Source organism: Falco punctatus (genome assembly GCF_963210335.1).
Source record: "Falco punctatus genome assembly, chromosome: 5".
NCBI lineage: Eukaryota > Metazoa > Chordata > Aves > Falconiformes > Falconidae > Falco > Falco punctatus.
Genome location: NC_137584.1, coordinates 21,706,874 through 21,724,370, shown reverse-complemented (window position 1 = coordinate 21,724,370; position 17,497 = coordinate 21,706,874). Strand labels below are relative to the sequence as shown.

General features: G+C 33.6%; 1 protein-coding gene across 6 annotated transcripts in view; it reads right to left on the bottom strand.

Moving 5' to 3' along the window:
* CSMD1 (CUB and Sushi multiple domains 1) overlaps positions 1 to 17,497 on the bottom strand; it is a 1,231,811-nt gene that overhangs the window by 76,704 nt on the left and 1,137,610 nt on the right. For all 6 annotated transcript variants that reach the window (XR_013928146.1, XM_080387724.1, XM_080387722.1 and 3 more), the window contains 3 exons: positions 16,627 to 16,812; positions 6,780 to 6,974; positions 2,883 to 3,056 (listed from right to left, as the gene is read on the bottom strand). Coding sequence is in view for 5 of the 6 variants with exons in the window: in XM_080387724.1 (XP_080243850.1) it covers positions 2,883 to 3,056; positions 6,780 to 6,974; positions 16,627 to 16,812 (555 nt within the window). In the remaining variant the exon portion in view is untranslated. The remainder of the gene's footprint in view (positions 1 to 2,882; positions 3,057 to 6,779; positions 6,975 to 16,626; positions 16,813 to 17,497) is intronic.

Below are 17,497 nucleotides of genomic sequence, written 5' to 3'. Positions count from 1 at the left end.
CTGTTTGCCTAGGTAAAAAAGTTTTATTTTACTCCTTTACTGCTCTAAATATAAACTTCATTTATGCCATTATTTCCTACATCAAAATGACATCATTCTTAATACAGCGTATTTTAAACCGAAAAATATAGTGTATGCAATTGAAAATAAATCAAGCCAGAGAAGTGTTTTTCCTTTTCAAAAAATTTGCCAGAGGAACTCACTAATAACAAACGGCCATTTAGAAGCTAGATTAGCCCCGTTAGACAATGGTTGCTACTTTGGACCATCCTGTGTCTTAAAAGATGATACACTGTAAAACTATATTAAAAAAAATATACTACAAATGTTACTGTTGCAAAATGAAGGAATCAATCAGGAATACATATTCAAAGGTTATAAAATCTTAATTCAGATCTGAATTACATGATCTCATGCTAATATTTATTTTTCTGACAACATTCTGTGTTCATTTTCCTTGCTGCTGCAGCCTAGTATCTGAATTGAAAGAAGAAAAGGCAAACAAAATGGCAAGTAGGACACAAAGACTGAGATTTTATCCCTGTCTCTGAATAAAGACTCCCACATTTCTCTATTTCACATATATCCCATAAAATTGTCTGCTCTATAATGATGATGAATAGAATTAATATGCAGCTGGTAACTCCACATTCTTTTTCATCAAGGTTAGATTATTAAGCTTTTGTCTGTTAAAGCATTACTGTCTTGTAGCTTGCAACTTGTTTCAAAATGTTTTCTCTAAAAGTTTTTTTCAGGCATTAAAGATCTCCGGAAATTCAGGATGTTGTCACTAGCACTGTTTTAAAAATCATGTTTATCTAATCAAACTTGCTATTCTTTTTTCTTAATAACTTCATAAGATTAAATTTATGACAACTGAAAACAGCTTTTTGAAGATATGATTGAGTTGGTATGTGGTCCCATCACACCTGGTTACTGTGATGCAGATGTTCTTCTTTTCTTTTAATAGAATATTCTACCAAGGGAATGTTGCTGTGTTTTCAAATGCAGCTCTGATTTTCTGTTTCGCTCAGGGGAACTGTAGCCCTTTCTTTCAGTTTTGCACTCCATGACAGCACGAACTCAAAGCCCAGAACCTGCAAACACCCTTTATGATGGTGCTATGAAGTAACTGTTTAGAAATTTAAGACAAACTTATCACATATGTATAGGGTAATGAGCACCAGCAACCTAATATGCCAAAGATCATATGTACACCTATTTGAACACAGAAAGTTAGTGACGCTATTGACTAAAGTTAAGAATGGATTCAGGTGTCTAAGAATGCTCAGCAACCTTTTGTTATCAGTTCTTTAGGTACAAAACTTTCTTTCTTACAGATCCATATTGACACTGACTTACTGAAAATGTAGATGGGTTTATTTTGGTTCATGGAACTTACAACATGAAGAATTCTTCAAACAGCATGAAGGTTTAAAGATGTGATCCTTAGAAAAAAGTGGGTTTTTTTCAGTTTTGGTTTAAATTTATTTCTTCAGATAGGACAAAAGTATGTTGTTCTTCATCACATACTGCAAAACACACCTATCCACATTCTTTTAATAGGATGTTTTGATGATACCAAGGTCAGAGGAAGATAACTGGCATTATATTTTTAAATGCAAAATTGTCATGTTAATACACTTTTTAAGACAATGATTCTATAGAACAGGAGAACAAGAGATTTTATAATTTAGAAATGATTCAGCATAATATATTTAAAAGCTTTAAGTCAAATGTTACTGTCAGACATGTATCTAATTAGTCAAACATTGCTCTAGGCTACCGGAAAAAGAGGTGAGTTCTGAATAGAGAATAATTTCTGACAATTCGTGTTACAGCTACTACCATTTCCTTATAAAACAATGCTTTTACAGTTTCATTGCTGCAAAAAAACCAGGAATATGGATCATTCTGGATAATGATATCTTAGTTACTTTATTTGTTTTGGTGTTTGGTTTTGGGTTTTGTTGTTTGGTTTTTTTAATCAATTATTTCCTCTGTAAAACAATTCATTTCTTGCAAATGATGAGTGGTCAAACTCTTTTGTTTAAAATATACTAGATAGGCATGGAACACTATGTGTTCTGCTAAAAGCATGTGGCTAGGCAGCAGAGAAGAAAACTGCTTTTTAAGTGAGGTTGAACTCTGGAGAAGAAAGAAGATTCCTCCTTTTCTGAGAACAACTGAGTACATTCATCTGTGAGGCAAGAGGAAAATCTGCAGACTGAAGGTAGATAAAGCAAATAAAATATTCCAAAAATAAATACATTTTCCACAGCCAAGAATAAACCCACTGCTAAGCCTCAAAGGTTACTGTAAAAGAAAACAATTTTCTTATGTCTATATGAGTGTAAATCAATATGAATGGATATGAAGAATGAAAGAGTTGGGATGACAATCTAAGGTCTAAACTATATATAGATATATCGAGGTTTGGAAGGGTGTTGGTTTTGTTTTACTTTAGGCTTTCTCTTGTCTAGTTCTCTCAACTAAATGCTCAATATGCTGAAAGCTCATTTGTATTTGGAATGCACCAGGAATACTCCTGAACTGAAGCTCATCTTCCAGCTTAGTTTGATCATACAGGCTGTGACTGCTCCACAAAGCAAACCAAAGCACTGTAAATGTGGGCGAGTCACTTAAAAACACTCCTGGTCTGAAAAGCATTACAATATAAAATATAATTTAATGTAGAATTAAAAATTTATATGCTAGTAGAGTATTATAAAATCATATGCAATACACAATATTTCTGTACTTAAGATATTATTTTTCATTGATTTAAAATTTTTGTTGCTTGATAAGAGCTGAATTCCAGTACTTAATACCATGTTTGCTTAAAACAAAACAAAACAAAACAAAGAAAGTTGCTTTTTTACCTAGGCATTGGGTTTCAGTACCACTCCAGAGACCGTTTGCCAAGCATTCTCTCACATGAGAACCAACTAACGTGTATCCTGTGTTGCAGGTGAATATTGCAGTAGCTCCATACACTGTTAAAGTTCCAATCTTATTTCCATTTGGTGGAGACGGAAGACCACCACAGGAGATAACTAGGAAAAAAACCCAAACAACAGAACAAACTGAAATATGAAAATACTTTTCATAATTTCTGAGACTAAAAGACAATATTCCACTTCACATTTTCTTAAAAATTGTAATAGGAATAAATATGAGTTGTATTCCACAGTAAGGGCTTAAAATTATGCTTGATTTGGTAACACATGTTCAAAATCTGAAAATTCTTCACATCTTGGCAGCAGCTTAAACACAATCTGTATTTTCAGTTATGAAAAAATGGAATTACATGAATGTTCAGGGAGGCTGTGGTTATGTTGAGTGTGTACATACTCTTGGCTACTCCTCAAATATACTTTACCCAGCCATTTTAAGTGTTATGTCTGTTTAAAGATACTATCTTAACACGTATTACTCTGAATTGTTATGAACTGTCTTTTTTCTTATTCCCACTACTATTTATAATCACATAACATTTATGCTTGTCTGCTTGCTTAAAATATACAACTTCTGTTGTTTCTTAAGGCTAGACTTGATCCGTTATCACAGAAACCTCCTGTAGCATCAGCTGCAACCCACAGCTATTACAGGCACCACATGACAAATTACCTTTTAAGAATGTATCAAACTGTAATTTAATTAAAACCATTCTGTCATGTCTTTTGTTTCTAGAAAAACGTATCAATAATATTGTAACTTAAGATGTAAAACAATGCCTTCAAGAGCTTCAATTAAATTTTATTATATTTTAGCATAAATAATGGGTTTACTTTCAAGACATGTTAATCACAACTAAAAGTCCTATCTGCAACCTCAAGGCCACGATCTTCTATAGTTTAAAAGGTTCACTACAGAAAACAACATGGAATTGGGTAGAACTTTGATAAAATCAAGTACATACCACTGTGCTGTTATCAGTCATAATCAGAATATATGTGCTCAAAGTTTCTTATGCACATAAGGTTTCCAGAGGTGGATAAGACTCCTTTTGACTACAAACAAGTCACATTAATGTAATTTGTGGAGTAGTCTAACACTGTAACTTCTAATGCTATGCTGAATATTAATTACACTTATGCTACGTTATTATTTTCCTAAAATGCAATAGAATGAATTGTTCTAAACATATTACAGATGCTTTATTATTAATTACAGTGTTTCCAGTTGAAGATAACTAAACTACACGAGTAATGAACCGCCTTATGATTTTTTAGGTAGCTGATCAGCATAATCATAGAAAAATAAAATAGATTTATTAGTTAGGCCTCTTTTAATCCAGAACCCCCTTAATTTGATGTTTTGCAATTCTTTTAGAGATATATTCACAAATAGATATCAAGAAATATGATCTAAATTCCTTATCATCAGTGTTTCAATTAGCTTTCCTGCTGCTTCAGAAATACAGAAGCTAGAATCTATATTTATATAACCTATCTTTAGCAATTGAATGACAGAAAGTAAATAGTAGACTCCTCAAAATACAGTGTATTTCTGGATCTTAATGAACTATATCCAATGGAAATACTACTGAACATCTCCTGAGGGATGAAGTTTGCCATAATTAAATTATAATCAGTCCTCTATCAGAGGGCAAAATAATGTATCTTTCTTAGAAATAAACTAATGTTTCTTCAATCAGCAACTCCCTGGGTTTCTATATCTATCTAATACTTTGGTTTTGGTTAATTGCATCCTATGTGGGTCACCACATTTTCTGTTTACATAAAAATTCGGCACTTGTAGAGGCTGGTCAAGAACTAGCTTTTCAAAGACTTCTCAGCAGCTGAGCAGTAGCTGCATATTAGGCAGTAAAATGGAAAACTAGGTTTTTTTAGCATGTGTGCATAGAAGGGGGCACAATCGCTATTAACAGAATAAAAAATCATTAGTTTTAAATCTGAAAAGAAAATTGTTATAGTTGTTACTGGTTTATACGAGATATAGAAGTCACCTTATTTTTCCAACTGAATGTTTTCAGAAGGACATTTTCCCAAAACAAAAGTAGAGGAATAAATCAGAAACAACATAATTCCACAACCCATCATCATTTAGATAAGATCTGATACATTCCTTTCATGTATGTATTGCATTGATTGTTGTTACAAGTAGTTCTCTCAGACTTGTTCTGAAAACATCTTCAGTTTTTTTTCTTTTCTAGAAAATAAGTATTGTTTTGTATTAATTTTATTTAAATTATGTACATCCATCTTGGTTCTCTTTTCTTTGTTCTTTTCCCATACTAGCATCATTCTCTAATACTGCCTCTATAATTCCATGCCTTAGGTTTGTAGTCACACACTTCCCAGTACTGTTGAGAGTTTGTGTCAATTTATACTTGAGTCATCCTTGGGAATGATTTGGGACCATCTGAGATGACTTTGGGTGTTCTGTCTAGCCTCCAGCTGCTGTTGAAGAAGACTGAGAATCAGTCTCATGTCTCTTCAGTATCTACCAGCTTTGACACTGTAATTTGTCTCATATGGCATTAGGAGCTTGTGTTTAGGCAAAGTAATTTTGTTTTCTGTTTATCACAATATGTACATCATACCAAATGTTTTGCTCAACCATTTATTTGGAATATGAAAAGCTATCTGGTTTTGATGTTCATTCTGTTATCACTATCATAGAATCATATGAAATACTTTTGGTACCATTTATCATAAGGTATTATTGACATGTCTACAGTCTTAACAGAGTCTGACAGGGCGGAATGATTCTGTTCTCTTTTCTTAAAAAATACCAGAAGGTATAATTTAGTAAACTGTTCACTTGATCCCAAGAATTCCTTCCTACACTGCTGTCATAAAAATTCTCTTATTGATTCAGCTTGTTTCAGAATAGTCGTTCTCAAATATCTGCTAACACTAGGAAAAGGGGGGAAAAAAGTGTCACTCTCTAAAAAGAAAATAAAGCATCTATTTTAGCATCTCTTTCAGGACGAAATACTACATTTGAATACCTCACTGAAAATTATATAGTACTCTGAAAAACTGAATGCCCAAATCTTATTTCCAGTTCTGCTTAGTATGCTAGGCCTGCCAGTTGGCCATTTTCCTTCAGATGATGGGATCTTCTGTGCTGCGCTGGCATTGAAAGAGAGCATGTATTACCATAATGAGGGAAAGGTTTCTGCTTTAAGGGTAGCAGAACTAGATGAACGTGCCAAATATCCTCTCCAACTAAAGCAAATAACACATTGGAAATGAAGAAATGAAGTTTTGGGGAGATTAATTAGGACTTTGACACTGTAAACCTTGTCAACTGTATGATCCCACTGAGAATGTCAGGGTTCCCTAAACCTTTGAACGTCCAAAGTCAGGGCTGATGTGATTTATGATACTTTCATATGAAGACATTATAGAAGCTCATATGTATGTTTCTCCAACAGTACAGTTCTCACCCAAGAGGTCAAAGCAATATCATCTTCTAATCTAACTAATCTGGAGTCCTCTAAGTAATAACATTATCACCTAGTGTTCTCAGAATACTTAAGCACTATCTAGTTGAATGACTCCATAGTCAGACACAGATCATCATCCAGACTGATCTTCTGATGCTACTTCATTGATGAAATATATTGTACTTTCCACATAAAGAGTTTAAATCGATTAATTTCAACGAGTTAATGAAAATTTCATATTTGCTTACTTATAGGAAACTGATAGTGAAATATTTTTACGAGAATCTTTATACTATTTATAAAATAGAATATTTTATTAAAAAGCATAGAATATTCTGTAAGGAAGTATGTTCCTTACCCTTACAACTTGGCCTTTCATTGCCAATACTCCAGGTTCCATTAGTCCTGCACTGTATGAGTCTTCGACCCAATAAATAATATCCAGGACTGCAGCTGAGCATAACTTGAGCTCCATACTCATTCAGTGACCCAGAAATCAGTCTCCAGACAACATGTTCTGAAAGCAGAGTCTCTATGCTGGGGCAAGTAAGAGCTGTGAAGAAAGGACACTTAAATATTAGCATTCTACCACTAAGTTTCTTCACAGATAAATGACTTGCCTTACTGGCAGAAGTTTTGTAATGTAAAATTGAACATACCATAACTATTTTTGATATACAAGTTCTAGAAAAAATAATGAACATCATACAGTGAGTATTACAAATTGAACAGGAATCTGTGGTACATTTTAATTTAGTAAGATGCAGTGGAACAATGACATACAGTTATCTTCCTCTAATACCATTTATTTTAAAATTTCAGAGATAAAACACATTACAGACTACAGCGGATTTAAAAGGGAAACCAAATAATGCCATGTAATTTTTGCAAAGGCTCATGTGATGCTTTAGTTTTCTATCCATTACATTAACTTTGAAAAGCTCTAACAAGTTCTTAAAACAGGTTGCCATAAAAGCTGTTAACAGACGTTCAAATGGTATGCTGTGGGCATTCAGGAAAATTATTACATTCCAGAACACTGACATAGAAAAAAAAAAAAAAAAAAAAAAGATAACATTTAGAGAGATTTCTAGAGTGCTTTCTGTTCTGTTGCTTTTAGTATTTCAGATTTCATAAAATAATGCAGTTGTTGCCAGTAGACAAGACCTGTAGTTTATGTTTTTCATAAGGCTTAATATAGCTACCAAGCATATATGGCATTTTAAAATACTCTTCAATTTGACTCTCTGCAATTCAAGATAAAGTACACAGAATATTTACAATATTTATGATATTGACATGCATTCTATCTTAATGTCCCTATGTCTCTAAAGATTAGCCTAGATTTATGAAAATATTTATGATTACTTTGTTTAAAAATAGCTGTATTTTGTATCATACCATGTTGTTCAGAATTTCCCTGCTATAGAAACACTCTGAATGGGCTAGTTACTGTTTACATTCCAAAGAACACTTCAGAAAAAAACTACTACCCCAGCAACACTTCAGAAAAGCCATGCTTTACAAGTAAAAACAGACAAACATGTAAATAGAAGATTAGTTTCTTTTATGTTGCGAAAAGAAGGTGATAAATTTTCTAAGTGTTTGTTTTACTTCAGAATTATCACCTCTGATCTTTTGTAAACACACTTTTTTGATCACCACACTTAGTGTAAGATAAAAACATTAGGAGGACTTGTGTAAAAACCCCAAAGTGTAGTGAAGAAATAAAGGGTCTGATTCTCATGTATGTTATAATAAATTTACACCATCTCACCAGGGAAAAGACTAATAAAGCTGACCCCACAAAATTACATACTCTGTAGGCTTCACACTATCTGAGAGGTACAAAGTGATCTTGTCGCGAGTATGAAGATGTGATGAAAGAGACTAGTTCAGGCAATCAGTGAAATACAGGGAAAGTGACAGAAGCAAAATTCCTGTGAAAAATTAGATTTCCACCACTTTTCAGAATACCTTTGATAATGCTAGAATTATACATCTACCTTTTCCAATAGCTATCTTACCCAATGGTAAATTCTAGCACCTAGGAAAGGCAGACCTGGCACCACAGCATATTTGTGAAGATATGTAAGAATTTATGAAGTAGAAATCATCTGAAGAACTTCCAAATGACAGATTACAAGATTACATTAAGTTGAAATATTAAAATATTTATTCTTAGATTTTTTCAATATATTTTAGGAAGGATTGCCAGTGTACAATCACTTTGAATCTTAATAGTTCTTCACTTTGGCCTTTATAACAATATTCTGATTAGTTATGAACAGTTTCCCAGGTTAAAGGCAGACTTCCTACTTCCTAATCTAATTAATTTGATACTGATACTAAACTGTGGTTTATAGCTACTCAAAGATTATAAATTATTAACCAAGAAACATTTTCTTATTTCTTGTTAAATACAATAAGCATAGTAAAGCACCTCACCTAACACCTTTGACTGAAAATTGTATAGGTCTCAGAAGATAAAATATATTCTAAATAGGTAATTAACACCCCTCCAATTTAACATTTTTGTCACTTCTCCTTTCAAGCAATAGTTTTATAATTTTCTTCAAAGATTAAAGGGTTTTTTTTATTTAGTGTAATAGTAAAAATTTTAGTCTTAACCATAGGGGTATCTTAAGACACTTAGAGATAAGAGGCTCAGCTATGTCAGAATATGTAAATAAGCCATACAGATGTTTCCTTTCCATACTGTTGTTAGTTGTTAGTTACAACAACTCAAATCTAACAAGAATTAGTTCAATAATGTGCTCAACTTTTAGTTTTAACTCTTCATAATGACCAATTCTTTGTAATTTCATTATTCTTTTTACTTGCTTTTCTGGTAAACACAGCACTACACTATTAATAGTTTCCTAGAATCTGAATACCAGAGGACTGACTCTTCCCTTTTACTGTGTTGTCCTTCTGCCTACAAGTCTTTGCTTGTCTTTTCTTATGGCTACATAAGCAAAAGAAAGTACAGCTCAAGCTATTCCAGGAATATCTTGAATACTGTGACTCAATGGAACTATTGATTCAAGGAAAAAAAAAAAAAAAAAGACAGCTGCAATGTATATGATGGAAAAATATCTCAATTACAGGAGCTTGCTATTATTATTTCCAAATGTAATGGCATCTGATACTTGGTTGCCATTCTTCAGCAGGTAAACAATCACAAAGAAAAAGGAAAGGGAATTTCTGTCTTACTGCATTGTGAACTTATAATGCAATAATGAGAAATATATTGTTTTGTCCTGGTTTCAGCTGGGACAGTTCATTTTCTTCTTTAGTAGTTGGTGCAGTGCTGTATTCTGGGTTTGGTGTGAGAACAGTGTTGACAGCACACAGATAGTTTTGGTTGTTGCTGGGTGATGTTTATACTAAGTCAAGGACTTTTCAGTTTTTTGTGCCCTGCCAGCAAGAGGGCTGGAAGGGCACAGGAATGGGGAGGGGACACACCTGGGACAGCTGACCCAAACAAGCCAAAGGGACATTATGCTGAGTATATAAGCTGGGGTGAGAAGAAAGATGGGGGGACATTCAGATTGATGGTGTTTGTTTTACCAAGTAACCATTATATGCGATGGAGCCCTGCTTTCCTGGAGGTGGTTGAACACCTGCCTGCTGATGGGAAGTGGTGAATGAATCCCTTTTTTGCTTTGCTTGCCCACACAGCTTTTGCTTTACCTATTAAACTCTCTTGATCTCAACCCATGAGTTTTCTCATGCTTCCGACTTTCCCCCATCCCATTGTTGGGGGTAGTGAGCTTGCAGCTGCGTGGGGCTCAGTAACAACCTAGGATTAAACCATGACACATTCAAATAAACCTTTTTGACTAAATTCACTATTAGCTTAAAAAAAGGTCAGGTCACAAATGACGCTTGAGAGATCAGTGTGGTTTAAGTTCATAAGTATTAGTAAAATAAGAAGTCAGTAGGAAACCAAATAATCCCATATACCGCAGAATCTAAGAACAATGACCCAAGAACAAAATAGAATCACTTGAGCAAGATGATAGTTTCAGTATGCTAGTAGAAAAAAAAAAACAAAAATACCCCACACAGGGTTTAAGTGTTTCTTCACATTCAACATACTTAAATGGGAAAGGCTTCAAAACCTCAAAATAGATGAACAAAAGGATCACATGTTATTCAGTCTCAGTCTGTCAATCCAGTCAGCTATGTCAAGTCTGTGATCAGTCTAAAGTACCTGGACTAATCTAAAATACCTAAACTTATTAACTGTTTTGTTACAATTCATTCTGAAAGTTCTAATGTTTAATAAGTACTCTATGTTACATATCAAACCTTGAAAATATACCCCAAAAATTGCTTCCTGACCTCAGGACTTATTAAAGAAAATGTTAAGAAAACTATTGGGTATGATGTTCTGAATGTTCTAGCAAAGAAACACCCCAGAATTGCACAATATCTATGATGAGTTGGTGGTGAATCTTTGCCTGTTTATACTAACAAATTGTTTTTTGCATTTATATAAAACTGATGCTTTATTTTAGAACTATTTATGATTCATAGTTCTATAACCAGACTTATTGAAAATTATAAAAAAGGCTTCTAAAATTTCTAATTATTTTCCAGTTAATTTCTAAATAAAAATCAATGTCTGAACCATCACTGTTACAGCTCAGAACACCATAGCTTCCAAAAATATCTACAGTGAAATCTGCAATATGCAGATTATGGAACAGGAATATTAGCTATTCTTTAAAATGTTTCGTATTAGAGACATTAGCATAAACCAATGAAGGATGTGATTTAAATCCTTGAATTAATATTTTAAAGGAGTAATGGAAAAGAGAAATAAAGTTATGCTGTTGTAGGGAGCATCCCAGGCAATTAAAATGTTAGAAAAATTAATTAATCACAAACTCAATTTCCTAGGTTATGTATGCGCTTACTTCTATGAAAAGGAAAGCAAGTAAGAACAGAGGCTAACAAGTTATCCTATTTCAGCAATCTTTTGTTAGCAAACAGATGCTTGTCCAGATCTCAGCACCAACACATACGAAGTACAACCTATATAGGCACATTTTATATGTAATTATATAGAAATATAATATAATATTGTATACATTCATACTTTTGGTTTACAAATTATGGTAGCTAGCTTTAGAGAACTGGTAGGGTACCATGGCATAATAATAATAATAAAAAAATGACATCATTATCTTGCAATAAGCGAACATATTCGGTCTTCTGATCTCATTAAGAGAAACACGGAAGTAAATCATTAAGTTTGCTTTTTTACCCTCTGGCACAATATTTTAAAGCAGGTCTCTAGATCTGGTCAAAAAGCACAGATAATGCACAGAACTGAAAATTCTGCTTTTCATTAGCGGATCTTATTTTAATGCTCTTTTCAGCATATTTCTTAATTCTTAAATCCACTACTAACACAGTGAGGCACCACTCATTCTTTCTAGTTCTTTCAGTTCTTAAGAATAGTCTAAGCCAACTGGTTTTCTATATTATTCAGAGGAAAAAGAAACAACAACACATTCAAGCTATGGACAGACTTTTAACGGCATCAACTAAGAAGTTCAATTGCTGTGGTGGGAGAACCTAAGATTTAGATGAGTATTTTTATTTCATGAAGAAAGTCAGGGTCAAGTGTCCAGAAAATCTCAAACCCTAAGAAAATATATTCAGTGACTCCCCAAAAGATAACTATTCTTATCTGTCATGTTTAGCACATGAAATGTAAAGAGATCATTCAAGTCACAAGGATGTTCAGGAAAAACTGTATACTACTTCTGTTCCCATTTCTATCAATTTTGGCTTTTGTGCCCAAACAAAAAACACATGTACAAGATGAAAAAAAAAACCAAAAAACCCTTTTAGAACACTGAAAAATCTAGATTTCTAAATCAGAGGAACTTCACAGGAGAAGGAGAAATATACACAGGAAAACAAGCACATGGTGAAAAATATTTAAAAATATAAATACAAAATGTAAAAACGAAAGTGTCTCAGATGAATGGATTGACCCTCACCAACACCTTCAGATTACTTTGTTTCTTTACAGAATAGTTATGGATATTATTCCAGGCATGAATATCTCTATTCAGTAAATAACTTAGATAGCCAAGTGTGACTCTGGATTGAATTTAAGGAGCAACACATGTAAATTTTGCATTGACAGCAAAGTCCTTTTCTGTTTCCACCTTTCATTTTCTGCATTAGAAGACCTTATGCCTCTGTACTTGGTGATATATATTCTGAAGAAAGTAACACACTAAATAAAAATAATAATTTTCACTAATTATTCACAAACAAAATATAATAGTCATGCTATAATGATGCAATGTTATAAAATAATAGGAAGAGAATACATCATTCAAAGGAGAGGAAGGAAATTTCATTTGTGTTCTTCTCCCTTTGTAATTTATCACTGCAAGTATCAGCATCTGTATTTCCATAGTAGCATACAACATTCAAATCATACTGATGAAATGGAAAAGAAAAAAAAAATCCCAAAAGATTGTTATGTTTTTTTTGGTTTTTTGTTTTTTTTTTTTTTTTTAATCTTAGAAGGACGGAAACATGACTTTTCACAAGAGTAACTTAAATATGTATAAAAATTCTAACGATAGGTAAAACTGTTTCTCAGCTAACTATAGTTACAACTTAAAACCTTAAATTTGCCTGTTCATCCTTTCCTTTCTTTTTAAGCATTATCCAGATGATATTAGTAGGCGTAAAAGGTATTACAGGCAGTTTATCTGCCTTACAGTAAGGAAAGAATCACGTAAGCATCAGTGCTTGTCTATACCTTGAGACTAAAGTTGTTTAATTTATTCAGATTTCTTGGTATATCTACATCTTTTGGATGGGACATTTCTTGGAACTGTGTATCACACTCACTTCTCTGACCAACAGTAATGTACTAATTCACAGGTTTCAGCAGAAATTTTTTGCATACTTTACACAGTGTTCTGATTCATATGTTGTTTGTAAAGACAGTATTGGCTTGATTTAAAGTACTGCTTGATAAAGACTTTCAAATAGCAATACAGATAGATATCTCTAGTTCCCTTCATGTGCTAGAGATTGCTATGTAGAGTAACAGAAGGAAGTTATCTATTTGTCATTCAATTAAGCTTTCTTAATAGATGTATGTTGATTGGTATTGCATGTAATCAAATACAACAGCCTAATGTCCACGATCCATCTGTGTCTTGCTGTATGACCAGCACGAATCATATTTCTCATGATTCAAAACTAATATAAATACTTTTAATGAAAAGAGTTTCAAACATCTGCCTCAGGCATTATATGATCAGAGATACTTTGCAAAACAAACTGCAATGATTTCAACCTTCATTTTAATAGACCTGGGGATAAATTGAACCCATTTATTTACCATTTACCTTTCAGTGCTATGTTTGCTTCTCAGCAAGTCTGAGCTGTTTCTGTCTCTGCAGACCAAATACATTTATCCTTACAGCAGCAATGCTACAAAAAACAGGTTGTTATGCAGATTATCTAAGCTTTTCTGCACTTTGCAAGTAAGAAATCTTGGGTAAAGCATGCCTACCTCTGAACAGCAATTTATTTTTAAAATATTGACTTTAATACTTTCATGTAGATCACTAGCACTTTAATTTAGCACTTATGGTTTTAGAAGTAATGCATTTCTTTTTTCAAACTGAATAAAGTTTTAGAAAAGGAATAAATAAGAGAAAAAAGTGTTATATATGTTTATTTAGAGTACTATAGATATTAATCAAAACATCTTAATGTTGAAAGTTGTGTTAAATATTAATAATTAAGCTTTGTTTTACAGGGTTACAGGGTAGTCATTGTCTGGTTCAGTTTGATCATTTCAGTAATACACGATTTATTTATTTATTCACTGCAGATATAGTGTTATTAATTCAGTATTTTTAAACTCCAATTAGTTTAACTGACCTCTTCCCTCCAAAATACCTGTTCATATTTCTGCTGATTAATCATTCAAGTCATGTCAAAGGAGAGAATGAAGCGCAGTTCAGTGCACTGGAGCCCTGCCTTCCCTCTGCACGAGGATCTGAATTTGATCATGTTTGTGTGTTCACAGCCGGTTTTTAATAATCCTCATATAATCTGTGGAACTACTGTGTTCAGTTTAGGCACTGTCCTTCAAGAAAGGTGCAGATCAACTGGAGATTGTCCAGGGGACAATAATGAGACCCACTGGTCCAAAAAGTATGAAGAATGAGAATGAATAGCAGCAAGACAATTATCTCTAAGGAAAAGGTGACTTAGTGCACTGGGTGAAGGAGTCAATGTGTGGGCAGCAGGAAGGGTGCTGCAGGGGTGAAGTCTCTGTGAAGAGGGGCTTGGACTGCTGGACACAGCACGTTCCAAAGGACCTGCCACAGGACACAGTTGAGCACATCAGCCAAGACGTGGCACCTCTAGGAAAGTGTATTTAGGAAAGGGTAAAATACCAGACAGGTAAAGGAGGAGGGAACAAAATGAGTGAGATGTGGCAGAGGGAACAGCAGCGCGTCACAGGAGAAGGAGGAAGAGGAGGTGCTCCAGTCACCTGAGCTGGTATTCTGCTGCAACCCATGGAGATGACCATGTCAGAGCAGATATTAACACTGCAGCCTGTGCTGGGGCAGGTGGATATCTTCTAAAGGAACTGCAGCCAATGGAGGATCTACACTAAAGCAAGTTTATCCTGAAGGACAACAATCTGTGAAGACCCATATTGGACCAGAGGGAAAGTGCGAAGAGGAAGCAGCAGCAGAGAGGAGCTTTTTGTAAACTGACCACAACTCCCTTTCCTTATCCCCCACCACTTGGTGCTTGGAGTGGGGAGAAGAGTCAAGAGCAAAGGAGTGAAGTTGATCCTGGGAATAAGGGGAGGAAAGTGTTGGTTTGATTTTTTTCCTGAAATGTATTTGACCCTATTTTAATTGGCAATACATTAAATTAACTTTCCCCAAGTCAAGTCCTGTGACAGTAATCTCTCTGTCCTTATCTCAACCCATGAGATTTTTCATCCTATTTTTCCCCCTGTCTGGTTGAAAAGAGAGTGAGCAAGCAGCTGGGTGAGGGTATGGCTGCTGGCCAAGGTTAACCTACCACACTGAAAAAACAACAGTATTCAAATACATTAAAGAGAATGAAAGAAGAATAAAATTACTTCTATTTGTCCACTGTGGGTACAGAATGAAACAGTGCATTTACACTAAGAAAACCAGATTCTGGTTATATATACTGGGGAAATAATTACAAGTGGAAAAAAAAAAGTAAAATACTGAAACAGAGTAATCAGGAAGGTCTTCAAGATTGGGTTAAATGATCATCTGCCAGTAATGCTTAGATCTCTTGAAGTAACTTTCAGTAGTATTTTCTAACAATTGTTTGCTGTCAACTAATTCAAATAAATGAAAACCATTTCACAATCATATATAACTTCACAATTCTTATATTTGTACCATTTTATTTTTTCTTTAAAAATAAGTTGAATTTTACTTTTGTTTGAAAAACTAAACTGCTTTTCAAATTCAGAATCTGGAAAGCACATACACATACTGTTGATCAGCTCAAGATTCTAAATCAGCTCTCAAAAATTTTAGGTATAGGATTATAGCAATTAATAATTTAAAGATTATGTCCTAATTGGTATTTCAAGTGACATACTCAAAGTCAGCCTCAGGTAATTATTGCTTCCATTCAGTACGAAGACAGGCAACGGTAACCCGATGCAAATGAGAGGCCAAGTCACATGGTATAGGAGTGTGTGTTATACTGGCTAGTTCTGACAGCAGGCAAAAATGAAGACTAAAGGACTTTTATTCAGCTTAATTATCTATATTAGCAGTATTTTAAGAAATATTTTTTGCTTTTATTACTTTAGAAGCTATATTAAAATAAATTACAATTGGTGGTTTTAAATTTTACTGTGAAAATGGAGAAGAGCACATCATTCATAATAACAAAACATACATGAAACTGAATTATCTAATAATTTTAATGCAGAGTTTTTTTAAGACGATAAACAAAGGGCTTTTTATTAAAGAAATTTACAAGTGTCTTCTACCTTATTGAATGCTAAATGATTCTATGTTCCTGAATAGCCAGTTCAGGGAATATGTATACATAAAACTTAAACATCAACAGCAAAGATTTTCCTGAGAAAGTTCAAGGGAAATATGCTTGAGAAATACATGCCCACTTACATTTGCAAACAGGTGGCCTCCCTTTGTTGCTCCATAATCCATCTTCTTGACACACTGCTGTTGCTTGTTGACTAGATTCTAGCTTAAAGCCTTCATTACATTCATATATCAGTCTACTGCCCAAAGTAAATTCATTACCTATAACTGAACCATTCCCAGGGGAGTCAGGAATACCACAAGATACAGCTGAAAAGAAAGGGAAAGATAAAGAATTGGTATTTTGTCATATTTTTTTAAAAATATTGTCCCACCACTGAAATAAGAAACATAAATTAGCAATTTTGACACAAGCCATTAATAAAAACTTCAATTAATTTTCCATCTTATTTACAACGTTCCAATAAATGTAACAGCACTTAAAACATTGATAAACACTTTGAAGTGCATCTAAGATAGACAAACATTTTATAAATCACTGTTTTGTTAATCCAATCACTGTAGAGACAGAAATTTCAATATAGGCTCAGGACAAGAGTTTATTTGCTAGTGAGAAAATCAAGAAAGCATCCGAAGTGATTTGGCCCAAGAAGCAATAAACTGGAAAATTCTTAAATGTTTTCTAATAGTCTGCTTTTATTCTCTCAGGGTTTCTTTCATTCCTGCATTACTACAAACAAAACTTTATATTTGTTTGTTCTATACATATAAAACAATGGTATTTAAGAATTCAATTTAACATTTCTTGTCTGATGAGAGAAGCACCTAAATATATGACTAGACAGGGAAGAGTTCTACTGAAGGGCATTATTCAGGTATTTAACACTTATTTACACACCTGATTAATTCATTTCAGAATGCTAAATATTATGTGAATTCAGGTTTATTCATGTTTCATATAATGAAGGAAATTACTTACAGAATTATTTTCACT